We start from the raw sequence: 12806 nt of genomic DNA on the forward strand, positions 1-12806 counted from the left end.
ACAGGGTAGAAGGGAAGGGAAGGGAAGAAAACAGCCTGTTGACTTCATAGCTAGGTGACAGGCCACACCCCTAAGAAACAGCAGAGAGAGACACTGGAAAGGAAACAGGATCTGATGCTAGAAAAGATAAAACAAGTTCTTAAGTATCATGTGGTATTTAAAATGTATAAATAGGGGCACCTGGGTGGCTCAGTGGGTTAAAGCCTCTGCCTTCAGCTCAGATCATGATCTCAGGGTTGTGGGATCGAGCCCCGCATCAAGCTCTCTGCTCAGCAGGGAGCCTGCTTTCCCCTCTCTCTCTCTCTCTGCCTGCCTCTCTGCCTACTTGTGATCTCTGTCAAATAAATAAATAAACTTTAAAAATAAAATAAAATGCATAAATATACATACAAAATATGTGTACGTATATACATTCTCATAATGTATTAAGCAAAGTTAAATATATTTTTTAAAGAAGTTGAAGTAAATAAGCAGAGTCCAATTCACCTAACTGAGAACATTACATCTAAAGCCATTCTAGCTTATATTCAGGTTTATCTTGGTAAACAATGAAAGAAAATGTTACAACTGAAAAGCCCGAGTTCCAATATCTTAAAAGCAACAGGAACTCTGAAAAACAGTATGGGGGTTCCTCAAAAGGTCAAAAATAGAACTGCCCTACAACCCAGCAATTGCACTACTAGGTATTTAACCAAAGGATACAAATATATTGATTTGAAGGGGCATCTGCACCCCAGTCCAGCAATGTCCACAATAGCCAAATATAAAGAGCCCAGACATCCATCAACAGAAGAATGGATAAAGATGTCACACACACACACACACACACACACACACAGAGAGAGAGAGAGAGAGAGAGAGAGAGAATATTACTTGGCCATTAAAAAGAATGAAATCTTGCCATTTGCAATGACGTAGTAGAACTAGAGGGTATTATACTAAGTGAAATGAGTCAGAGAAAGACAAGTACCAAATGATTTCATTCGTATGCAGAATTTAAGAAACAGATGAACATATGGGAAGGAAAGGAAAAATTAAAAAAGATGAAAATAATGAGACAAACCATAAGAGACACTTAACTCTAGGAAACAAACTGAGGGTTGCTGGAGGGGAGGTGGAGGGGGGTGGGGTATCTGGGTGATGGGCACTAAGGCAGCACTTGATGTAATGAACATTGGGTGTTCTATGCAACTGATGAATCACTAAATTCTACCCCTCAAGCTAATAATATACCATACATTAATTAAATTGAATTTAAATAAAGAATTTTAAAAACCAAAAAAGCACTGGGCATAATGCGATTATTACCTTGTAGCCACTGGTCCAGAGTATTATCAATAGTGCATTTTACAACAGGGAGGAACTCAGAGTTCATAAAGAGCCCCCGCTTAGGGTGATTCTGAAGCCGCTCCTGATGGCTCCTGGAGCTGAAAAACTCTAACACCAGCTTTATCTGCCAAAGTTCAGATGTTTCACACATTTCTCTTCTTCCTAGTCTTCTCATAGCCTTGAGGAGATAAAAGTAACAGCAGTCCACTTAATGAAAGAAAGAGTGAAATTGCCATAATCATCTCTTCCTCAGAGTTGTATAATAGAGTATTTTTAAAATATGGCTCATAGATCAATAAAGGGCAGAGGGGAATCCATTCCATGTTTTGACGCAGTTAGCCCCAGAGGAGAGGGTGCAGATACATGTCCACCCTCCTCAGTGTGGTCCCCACATAAATAGCTTTTAGGCAAAAGCAACAAAGGCAAATGACCTCATTCTTGGCTCAATGGCTCTGAAAAATGAAGGCCCGCTAGGTCTACTGCCATCACTTCTGGGAAACCCAAGTAGAGTACAATGACTTGGCCAGGGAACCCAGGGGTCAGAAGGCAAAATAATACTACTAATAATACTGTTCTTGGGACCCATCTGCAAAATCACCATGGCTGCAACCAGCAGGGATGTTCTTCTGTAGACACCTGCCCATGACTGTGAAGGGATAAAGGTTCAGAGCATAAAAAGGGAACACTTTCGGCCAACAAAAGAAAAACAAAACTCATTATTTAACTGCTATATAGAGAGCCCTGTGACAAATAGTGTTAGTGTGGACATCACAAAATCATACTTTCCAATTAAAAAATGTGGATGGATACCAGACAATAATGCCATTCTGGGCCTATCTGGTTAAAACTTGCCTTTTAAGAATATAACTTGACAGAATGTAATTTTCAGGTTTTGGGAAATTCTCTCCTTCCTAAGTGTCATTTCCTACTTTTCAATAAAGACTATTTTGCCATTAGAGATTTCTTCCTTTGCATTTAGACACTGAATCCCACATGCTTATCTGTGAACTCACCGTGTCACATTCACTTAAAGAATTCTTTAAGAATCACGTATCTGGACCTCATCCCAGAAAATTCTGTTTCAGTAGATGATACAGAACGGGACTTAAAGATCTGTATTCTGAAAATTACTCTATAAATTTAAGCCCAGTTAGAAAACTACTGGCTAAGCTTAACTGCAATTTTGGGTCTGATACTATTAAAAAGTCTTGTGTATTACTAATAACCCAAAGTGAATAAGTTGGCCTGATCCTTTAGGGAAGCAGTTAAGCATCATTTTCTGCATTACCACTTTTAGGCTCTTTTAAAACAGCAATAAAATAAAAGAAATTTAAAAATGAACTCCAGCTTCCTAAATCCCTACATACTAATACTATAACCTCTTGCATGCTTAATCACACAAGCATAATTTCACATTACTGCCATCACTAGAGTACTGTTTGTTCACTTACTGCTCATTTGCATTTCTTTTCCATGAAGAGACTTTGCAGGAAGGAAGCAAGAGAAGGATGCTAGGGGAGAAAGGCAGGGAACGTAGTCTTCCCCTGATAGTCAAAGGAAGAGAAAAAAGGGGAGACTGGGAACCCTAGAGTTCCTGGCATCATAAATTCTAAGCTTTTTTTTGTCATAAGTAAAGCTTTTAAGTTTTATAGGGTTTCCTTTTTTGAATCACTAAAGCAATGAGAAACCAAAAATGATGGACACACAGGGAACCTTATCTCACTGTTCAGTATGTTAATTAAAATACAGTATAAATGTCATCAGAATTGGAACTGGTTTTTGAACCATACCTGATCCATTGCTATGTATGCAGGCAGCATCTCTGGGGTCTCCTGAGTAACACATTCATACAGTACTGAAGAAAACAGATCCAGAATTTCCTGTTTCTGTGGAAAATTAGAAACTTTTTGTAGCACATCAATGTATATTCCAAAATCAATTCAACGTTGTAGAAAAACGACATGGCCCTTCTTAAGCTCAAACAGTCAATAATACATAGGGTAAAACAACTATCTCTTTATAAAAGCATAGTGAATGCAACACTAAACATCAATCAAATGTAGTAAAATTAAGTCTGAAGGGACAGTTAGGGCTATAAGTGCTGTGAGGAGAGGAAGTATTGGCTGCAGTAAAATGAGCTGACAAGACACTGCAGAGACATGCCTTGGATTAGGCTGGCAAGAGCAAGATCCAGAAAGAAAACCCAGCATCCACAAAGATGCACTAAAAACACCGAGCAGAACAGGTATGGAGGAGGCAGCACAACCAAAACCAGTTGGGCTAAAGGCCAGGCACGGACTTTCATCAGAGACCTGCAGCCTTGAATGCTTGCCCAGCCCTTACTAGGGGTGCGATCTTAGGCATGTGCTAGCTGAGTGGCAGTTTCCTCATCTGCAAACCTGGAATGATAAAGTACCTACCCTCAGAGTCAGAATCCATAAGAAAACTACATAAAATACTGAACAAAGTGTCTAATAGTCAAGATTCAGTAAGTTAAAGGGGTTACAATTATCTCACTTAACCATCAAAACAACAATGGAAGGTAAGTTCTATCATAATCCCACTTTTAGAAACAAGGAAACTGCATTTTGGAGAGGCTAAAAAATTTTCCCAGAGCTAACACTTATAGGCAACAGGCCCTCAATCCCAGATATCAAATAACTGCATTCAAGCTTTGGATTAAATAAAAGATCTACTGGGCACCCTTTGAATCCTGAAGAGAACAAGTTTTATGACCAAGAGAAAAAAGCTATAAAATGCAAGGAAACAAATAATAAAATTATGTAAAAATAAGAGACTGTAAACAATGAAAATATCAATCAGTGCAAGAAGGCACATAAGAAAATATCACCTATTGAAATTAATGCCTTAGAAACCTTAAGTTATTTCTTCTATCAAGGTAGGGAGTTACCAAATTTAATAATTTAAGACTACAAAAAATCTGGGGCACCTAGGTGACTCAGTTGGTTGAGCAACTGACTTCAGCTCGAGTCATGATCCCAGGGGCCTGGGATAGAGCCCTGTGTCGGGCTCCCTGCTCAGCGGGAAGCCTGCTTCTCCCTCTCCCTCTGCTGCTCCTCCTGTTTATGCACTCCTGCTTTCTCTTTGTCAAATAAATAAGATCTTAAAAAAAAAAAAAAAAAAGACTATGAAAAATCTGTATTTGCCAAGCAAAAATTATCCAATGTACCTGAGTTTTTTGGTGTTGCTCACAGATTAATAATAAGTTGTAGCCTACAATAAGTTGTAGCTAAGTAAAACATGATACATACCTGACCCATGTTCACAGTTGGTTTGCAGAAATATTCGGCAAATGACAGAAGTGCTGGATCAGAAGTAAATGCTGAAATTGTTTCTGGCTGAAAAAATAAACAACAGCACAAATGTGAAATATCAGAGGTTATTTTCCTTATTGCTCAAATTGTAGTATATGCAGTTGTAAGAAAACTACCTCACTGTTTTCACACAATGTGAAAACATAAAGCCCAAGGCTGTACAAATTTGCTGTAGCTTCACCAACCTGTTCCGCTGAGAAGTTACAAGACGCTTTTTCACGTAAGCCAAACATAAGCTACTGACTTCTCAAAAGGCCAATAATAAACAGGTCTTTCTTATACAACCTGCCCCCAAAAGGCTTTCCCCTCTCCCTCATTAACTGAAAAACAAATAAGAAACTAGAACTGAAACTGATAAGGTAAGGCAAAAAGACTACCACACAATCCACTCACTAAAAGCTAAACACTGTATGGATTCCACTTGTATGAGGATCCTAGAATAATCAAATTCAGAGACAGAAAGCAGAATGGTGGGCACCTGGGGCTGCGAGCAGGCTGTTGAATGGGTGCAGAGGTTCAGTTTTACAAGATGAAAGAGTCCTACAGATGGATGGTGGCTAATGACTGCAGAACAATATGAATGGACTTAATATCACTGAACTATACACTTAGGGGGTTATAACAACAAATTTTGTGTATACTTTCCACAATTAAAAAAAAAATGGAAAAAAAAGAGATTAACACTCAAGGTTCAAGAAAATGGAATATGGAATATATGGAATACAAAGGTATTACAATTTTCCACTGAGGTGTTTACGTTTTGCTTCTGAATTCCCTTGAAGCAGGGAATTGAGATGCCTTTTAATCTTTACAGAATTTCCCAATTCAAAATCAAGTATAAACTTTTCTATTTTCTTTACAAATTAGATTAGGGTCTTTGAGATGGGCTCTAATTTATACAAGCAAGAGAGCTTAAGTTAAACCATATCCAAAAGTCCTTCAGAACTATTTCATAGATATCCTATCAAATACTGCCCAACAAAATTCATTAATGTCAACTAAATCTACTGGGAACTATTATAAAGGCTCAGTTGTAAGTAACTGGTCTAAAACGAAATATGAGTTAAATTAAAATAAATGCTATCTCCTTATGTTGAAAAACAAAGGTGGCTAATTTAGTCCCCTGCCGACCACTTAGCCAGTCCACCAGCCACATTTTTGCCTCTACCGCCACCCTCTAGGGGCTCTGACCACTTTATACTGCGACTTGATGTATCTTCAGCAAGAGCACATTTGCTCATTAAATTCCTGAAAACTATACTTAAACTGAGAAATTTTAATGTTAGTTTATGGAACACATTTTTTTTTTTTTAAAAGATCTTATTTATGTATTTGTGATAGAGAGAGAGAGAGCTCATAAGCAGGGCAAGCAGGCAGAGGGAGGGAGAAGCAGACTCCCCACTGAGCAGGGAGCCTGATGCAGGACTCAATCCCAGGACTCCCAGATCATGACCCCAGCAGACGCTTAACTGACTGAGCCACCCAGATGTCCCTGTGGAACACACTTCTAGTGTGTAGAACATATTTAACTTCTTAAGTATAGAGTAAAATACGTACTGACCACGATAGGGATGAGATTGTTTCATACACTCTTACTTTAACTGCTTTTTCATTTGAAATACTCTTAAATTAGCACTCAAGTACTATGAGAATAATAAAGCAAACTGATAAAATAAACCTGTCATCCTTTTAGCCTCACCAAGATTTAACCAACAAATGGGGGGTTTAAAAAAATACTAATTATCACTACCTTGTAAAAATCTTTAACTATTTCTGCCATGAATTAAACAAATCTTAACAGATTTGAAGATTAGTAAGTAAAATTACTAAACTTTTTTATAGTGTTAAGATATACTGACCTGGGCGTTGGGTTATGGACACTGGGGAGGGTATGTGCTATGGTGAGTGCTGTGAAGCGTGTAAGCCTGACAATACACAGACCTGTATCCCTGGGGCAAATAATACATTACATGTTAACTAAAAAATAAATTTAAAAAGATATACTGTCCCTACTGAATGTAAGTCATCCTTAGAGTCCTGGCAGATGGCCCATATTTTACTGTAGTTGCTACATAAAACAAGAAACAGATCCAAGGTCATTCAGTCTTTATAATCTGCAGTCATGAGAGAGCAGATTCAACCAAATGGTACCATAAATGTTACCACAGAAGTACATGTTTTGAGTGGGCTAGTGGAATTTGTAATTATTCTAACTCATTCTTCAGTTTTTAACCAGTCAATACTACCTTGAAAGCCCGAGCCTCAGAGTTCCTGTTGGCCACTGTCTGGGCCAACAAACTTTGCCACCCCATTGGATCTTCCTTGTAGGAGAGCTGACCTGCTCTGAGCTTAACATACAGAACTCCATCCTTAGAAAGGATTGATCTGGGGGGAAAAGAAAAAAAACAAGAATGAATTTTATGTGAGGTATTATTTGTAGTTCTCAGCTGGAAACATAGTGTCTCCCAACATCATGTTCACATGAGATGAAGCCTTCATCATTTTCCAGTAGGGCATATGAATATTTACTGTATCTAAAATTAAATCAGTCCCTATGAGAAAGCCAAAATAAAGTTCTACTACTCTTTGGTATCTAAGTTCACAGAACTTAGTTCATGCTCTGCCTGCTCAAGTGTGTGCTTCAAAGGCAATATTTTATCTAACATTTCTCCATATTCCCTTTATCCTCTATCCTCTGGAAGGACTAGATATCTATTGATTGGTTAGCAGCAGAAAAAAAATGATGCTGCAAATCTAAAAAGAACAATAGAGAAAACAGCCATCATATGTAGTTTAAGGGAAATATAAATTGGGACCAAACTATAAAATTCTTTTTTTAATTAATTAATTTATTTTAATATGTTCTGTTAGTCACTGTATAGTACATCACTAGTTTTTGATGTAGTGTTCAATGATTCATTAATTGCGTGTAACACAACACAAGTGCTCATCATAACACATGCCGTCCTTAACACGCATCGCCCTGTTACCCCCTCCCCCACCCCCCAACCCTCTCAAACCAAACTGTTATGGGCTTATTAAACTTTCTAGAAATTTAAAGACTTAATTTACCCTACTCAAGGTATAAAATTACACTCTGTTCATTAAAGTAATTACTTGTATATGGCTATTTCCACTCAAAAGTTATCTATCATAATCTTAATTTTGTAAGAACAATTCAACAAAACAGTAATAAAAATATCCAAGATGTGGTCTGGCAAATATCAATTGTTACAACGTTCTCTTTGTAGATGGACATACATGCCAGCCTTTTTTTTTTTTCCCATCTTACTTTCTTCCTTTTTTTTTTTTTTCAAGATTTTATTCATTTGACAGAGAAAAAGAGAGAGAGAGAAAAAAAAAAAAAAACACAAGCAGGGGGAGCGGCAGGCAGAGGGAAAGGGAGAAGCAGATTTCCCGCTAAGCAGGGAACCCAATGCGGGGCCTAATTCCAGGACCTGGGGATCATGACCTGAGCTAAAAGCAGACACTAAACCTACTGAGCCACTCAGGCACCACCCCCCAGCCTCACTTTTTTACACTGATTATCTTTTATTACTGCTCCAATTCCAATTCTGTACCAACTTAGGTCACTACAAGCTTCTCGATAAATAAATATAATTAACTACTTAGGGTGTCTTCTAAACTAAAACTTGGGCACCTGGGTGGCTCAGTCGATTAAGCATCTGCCTTCAGCTCGGGTCATGATCCCAAGGTCCTGGGATCGAGCCCCACATCGGGCTCCTTGCTTAGTGGGGAGCCTGCTTCTCCCTCTGCCTGCTGTTCCCCCTGCTTGTGCTTGCTCTCCCCAACCCCTGTGCCAAATAAATAAATAAAATCTTAAAAAAAAAAAAAAAAACGAAAACTCATTTTCTAATATAAACTCCATTTCAAAGTTACAGACTTTATTCAATATATACTCTATTGTCCTGCATGAGATCAAAGAATGACAAGGAACCATCCTAGATAATAATCTGCAATTTCTACCTTCCCATTTACTTCTATTCACTTCACAGACACATCTAAGAAATTCAGTATACTTACTTCAAGTGTTGTGTTCCCTTGCTTAAATCTATGAGCAGTTCCCAGTATCGTGGGCCTTTTACTTTAATCTGCCAAGATAAATGTGAACACAATCAATCAAACACTAAAGAGGTGCTACTGTGGCAAAATGAAACCCACATTTCTCAGAGGAAGTAAAATAAGCCGGAAAGAGACACTGAAAAGTTAACAAGCTTCATTACTACACAAAATGTATGTGAATCAAATTCTATGGCCATCTAACCTCTCAGTAAAGATCTGCAAGTAAAGACCATCTCTGTTCATGATAATTACTCCCAGGGCTGCTTTCCTATTTCCTACAGAACACTGAGAAAGCAGAGGCTTCATCTCAGTTACCTCTGATGCACACTGATGTGGCTGAATTAGCATCTTGCACAGATCCCCCTAAATCAAATCCCACTCACCTGCTTTAACAGGTGGAGTTCTGGAAGAAGGGTAGGAGCCATCAATTCTTCTTTGGTTTGTTCATACCACTGAGTACCCTTTACAGAAGTAAAAGAACAGCCACAATTCACTATGTAGTTAGGGGAAGCTACAAAGAAGAAAGATCTCCATCCACTCCGTACTTCTCTTTCCCCACCGTTTCTATACAGATGGCCAGATGGCATAAAATGCTCGTTGTATCAAGTCTTAAGGGCTAAGTGTACAATCCTTTGGAAGGCCCGCATCACCTTATACCACTTCACATACTAGCAGTTCAGAAGATCTGTGCTTCTGAAGCCTCTGGGTTTACACACATGTCGTCTTCTGGGAACATGCCTTTGCTCGGCTGGCAAACCTCAGCCCAACACTGTGTCTACCAGGACAACTTCCTCAGCCCTCAACAGCTGGAGGGGACATTTCTCTTCTGCTCCCCTGCATTTTACATATACCCCCATGCACTACTCTTACTGCATCCATGCCTGGCTACCTAATGGACAGCAGGTCCTTAAGGAATACAAAGATGTAATTTTTATACCCCAGAGCCTTTGCATAGTTTGATGCACAGAAGGTACTTAATAATATTCTGAATGAAGGAAGGATACACATGATTTACAATGTGTGTATCTAAATCAAAGATCTCTCATCAAATACACTCTACAAACAGATCTAGAATAGTTCTAACTCAAACTTGTGAACAAGGACATTTTCAAACTCTAGACTCTGGGACAGAAGAGCAGCTGATGACTTCTACACTATTACCCTTCTAAACTACAAGTGAGCCTGAATGGCCTGACAGGATGTACAAGAACTTTAGAAGCTTCAGTTTTTATAAGAGATTAATTCACTCTGTCGTCTTTTAAAGGACAACAGTTCTGAAATATTTTGACCTCCAAAGATGTATGAGTGGTAACAAAACTACAGATAAATGAAAGGAGAGAATGACCTTATAGGTAACTTCTAAAAGGGCATAGCAGGGCATGTTTGTGTCCACATCCACGGGTACCAGGAGCCTTGGTTCCGCAGCCAGCACATACAGATGCCGCAGAGCCTGCAGATGGTATCTGTTCACAGAAAACACAGACAGGAGGTAACGCTGCTGAGACAGTGTGGGCTCTCCACCCCATTGCTGCCGACACTGAACCCTGACAGAAGCTGGGGTTGTTATCTTCCCATGACAGCGGTCCTAAATTTAGGAAGATGACAAGATTCAATTAAAAACTAACGAAGAGATTCTCTGAAAAATTATAGATGCATGATCCTTAACTCAAGAATTCTTTACTTGCATTTTCATAGTTACAAGGTTTTATAGATGAGGTAAAAATTACCTTAACATGAAAATATTTACTGAAAAAATCATCACTTATAAAATCAGTTCTCAAATAATCCTTTAATGACCTGCATAGGCACCTTTTTACCTTCCAAGGGACTTATTTCTAGGTCTTTGTTTTTCTGGCGTAAGGGCTGGTAGGGAGAAGGAAAGCTCGTCTACGCATGCACCCTTATACACAAATATACACACACACCTGGGATCCAGGACACCGAAAACTAATGGGGGAGATTATGATGCTTTTCTAGGTTTTCAAAAAAAAATTTTTTTAACTACCATTTATTTTTTAGCATTTATTTATTTATTTATTTATTTATAAAGATTTTATTTGAGAGAGAGAGAGAGAGAGAACAGGAGAGAACAAGCAGGGGGAATGGCAGAGGGACAGAGAGACTGAGCAAGAAGCCTGACACAGGGCTCAATCCCAGGACTCCAGGATCACAACCTGAGCTGAAGGCGAACGCTTAATGGACTGAGCCACCCAGGCACTCCTCTATTTTTTAGCATTTAGACACCAAACATTTTTAGATTTTAAGATGCCGTAAAAGGATCAAATGAGACTTCAAATTTTTCCTTTTAAATTTAAGTTACAGCAATAGCCTCTCTCCTCCCACCCAAACCTACCCTTTCCTATAAATTAATCAGAATTAAAAGCAGAGGGGGGCTCCTGCTGCTAAACTCTGGGTGCAAGTAAGTGGGGCCTATTGAGAAGAGGACTCCTATAATGACAAATGAAGGCTGTGGTCCAAGGCCATTTTTGCTGGCTATAAGCAGGGTCTTTGAAACCAGAGGCAGCACATAGCTCTTAAAATTGAAAGTGTTTATGCTTGAAATGAAACTGAATTCTATCTAGGCAAGAGATATGTTTATATATACAAAGCAAAGAATGACACAGTTAATCCTGGTGGTAAACTGAACAAAACCAGAGTAATCTGGGAAAAAGTAATTCATGCTCATGGAAACAGTGGCATGGTTCGTGCCTAATTCCAAAGCCACCTTCCTGTTCAAGTCATTGGCCACAGAATCTGCGTGATGCTGTACCCCTCAAGGATTTAACCTTACTGGAAAATAAATAAATAAATAAATAAATAAATGTGTAGATATGTTCTTGTTTAAAAAAGAAAAAATTAAAAGCAATCAAGGCCAGGAAGAAAACAAAGGTATTTATCAGTTACATAAAGGTTCTTGGTGCTTATCACCAAACAGCTTTGTTTAAAATAGCTAAACCAAACAATTCTCCCAGCAATAGGGAAGTGAGACTCCTTGTTGTACTCTAACCACTAATTACTGACATTAGCAACTCAAAAAGTTTTTCCTAAATTGATTGACAAGCAAGAGACCACTTGTCAGAGCTGCAATAATTTAACAAGAACATGCTTGTGCTCCACCTATCATCAGAGTTTGGACGTCAGATCAGGCCACTTTTATAAAACAGCTAACTTTCATTTATTATTACTATTTTAAACAATGTTACACTAGAGCATGACAGCTCAGTTACTACATTAGTGCTCCAATTCTTGATGCGTCTCTTGAGAGATGAGCCAAACACACTGGTCACCTCGGATGTCACAAGAACATAAGAACTATTTTTTCCCCCTCCTCCATATGCAGCAGGAATCAGCTATGCCTGAAACTGCCAGAGAGACTGCACTGCTGAAGGCTGTCTGTGCTCTCAAATGCAGAGCTTCTGTACAATCACTCCTTGCCTACGTGCTTGAGGTTCTAGGGCTCACTGCCACTTATAAGTTATCTCTGATTCTTTGCTGCATTTTGCTTTTCATGTCCCTTTTATTTCATTTATACAAAACTTCTCAGCATTAATGTGAAAGAGGGTAAAATGGAATTTCATATAGACACTGCCACTAAATCAGACCAATTTCTCTCTTAGAATTAAACAATTATGATATAAAATACATCATCTTGCTTCTGTTGGCTACTATCTTTTGTTTGATTAATTTTTCCCTAAAGGTAACCCTGTCTGGCCCACTTCTGGGTTCAGAGCAGTTCTACTGATTAAAGAATGGTGGAAGATGGATCCATCAGTCCATCAGATGTCCAAAGTTCTCTTTTGGTCTAATATTTGGAGATACATTTTAGAAGATTTAGTCAGGAAGGTAACTAAGTCCAAGAAGAAAACAAATTAATTTGGAAATGAGTCCATGCAACCAAAGCACCATCAAATTACCCCTTGGAGACCTTATGGAAGATCCCACTGAGGACACAATCATCAGACTCACCGATTGTCAGTGCTGTGAGCCGGGAAGTGCGGATAAAGGGCACAGAGGAGAGCAGCAATGGAAGAGTTTGATGTACTCAAAGAGTACCTGTGA

At 38.7% G+C, this 12806-nt stretch overlaps 1 protein-coding gene across 12 annotated transcripts in view; it reads right to left on the minus strand.

Annotated features, from left to right (window-relative positions):
- The window catches only part of ANAPC1 (anaphase promoting complex subunit 1), a 102069-nt gene that overhangs the window by 11880 nt on the left and 77383 nt on the right, over window positions 1-12806 (minus strand). For all 12 annotated transcript variants that reach the window (XM_082743402.1, XM_082743406.1, XM_082743411.1 and 9 more), the window contains 8 exons: window positions 12714-12800; window positions 10093-10210; window positions 9131-9208; window positions 8709-8776; window positions 6911-7049; window positions 4602-4688; window positions 3120-3215; window positions 1309-1507 (listed from right to left, as the gene is read on the minus strand). In XM_082743402.1, the coding sequence (XP_082599528.1) occupies window positions 1309-1507; window positions 3120-3215; window positions 4602-4688; window positions 6911-7049; window positions 8709-8776; window positions 9131-9208; window positions 10093-10210; window positions 12714-12800 (872 nt within the window). The remainder of the gene's footprint in view (window positions 1-1308; window positions 1508-3119; window positions 3216-4601; window positions 4689-6910; window positions 7050-8708; window positions 8777-9130; window positions 9209-10092; window positions 10211-12713; window positions 12801-12806) is intronic.

The sequence above is a fragment of the Mustela nivalis genome, assembly GCF_964662115.1.
Source record: "Mustela nivalis genome assembly, chromosome: 8".
Lineage (NCBI taxonomy): Eukaryota > Metazoa > Chordata > Mammalia > Carnivora > Mustelidae > Mustela > Mustela nivalis.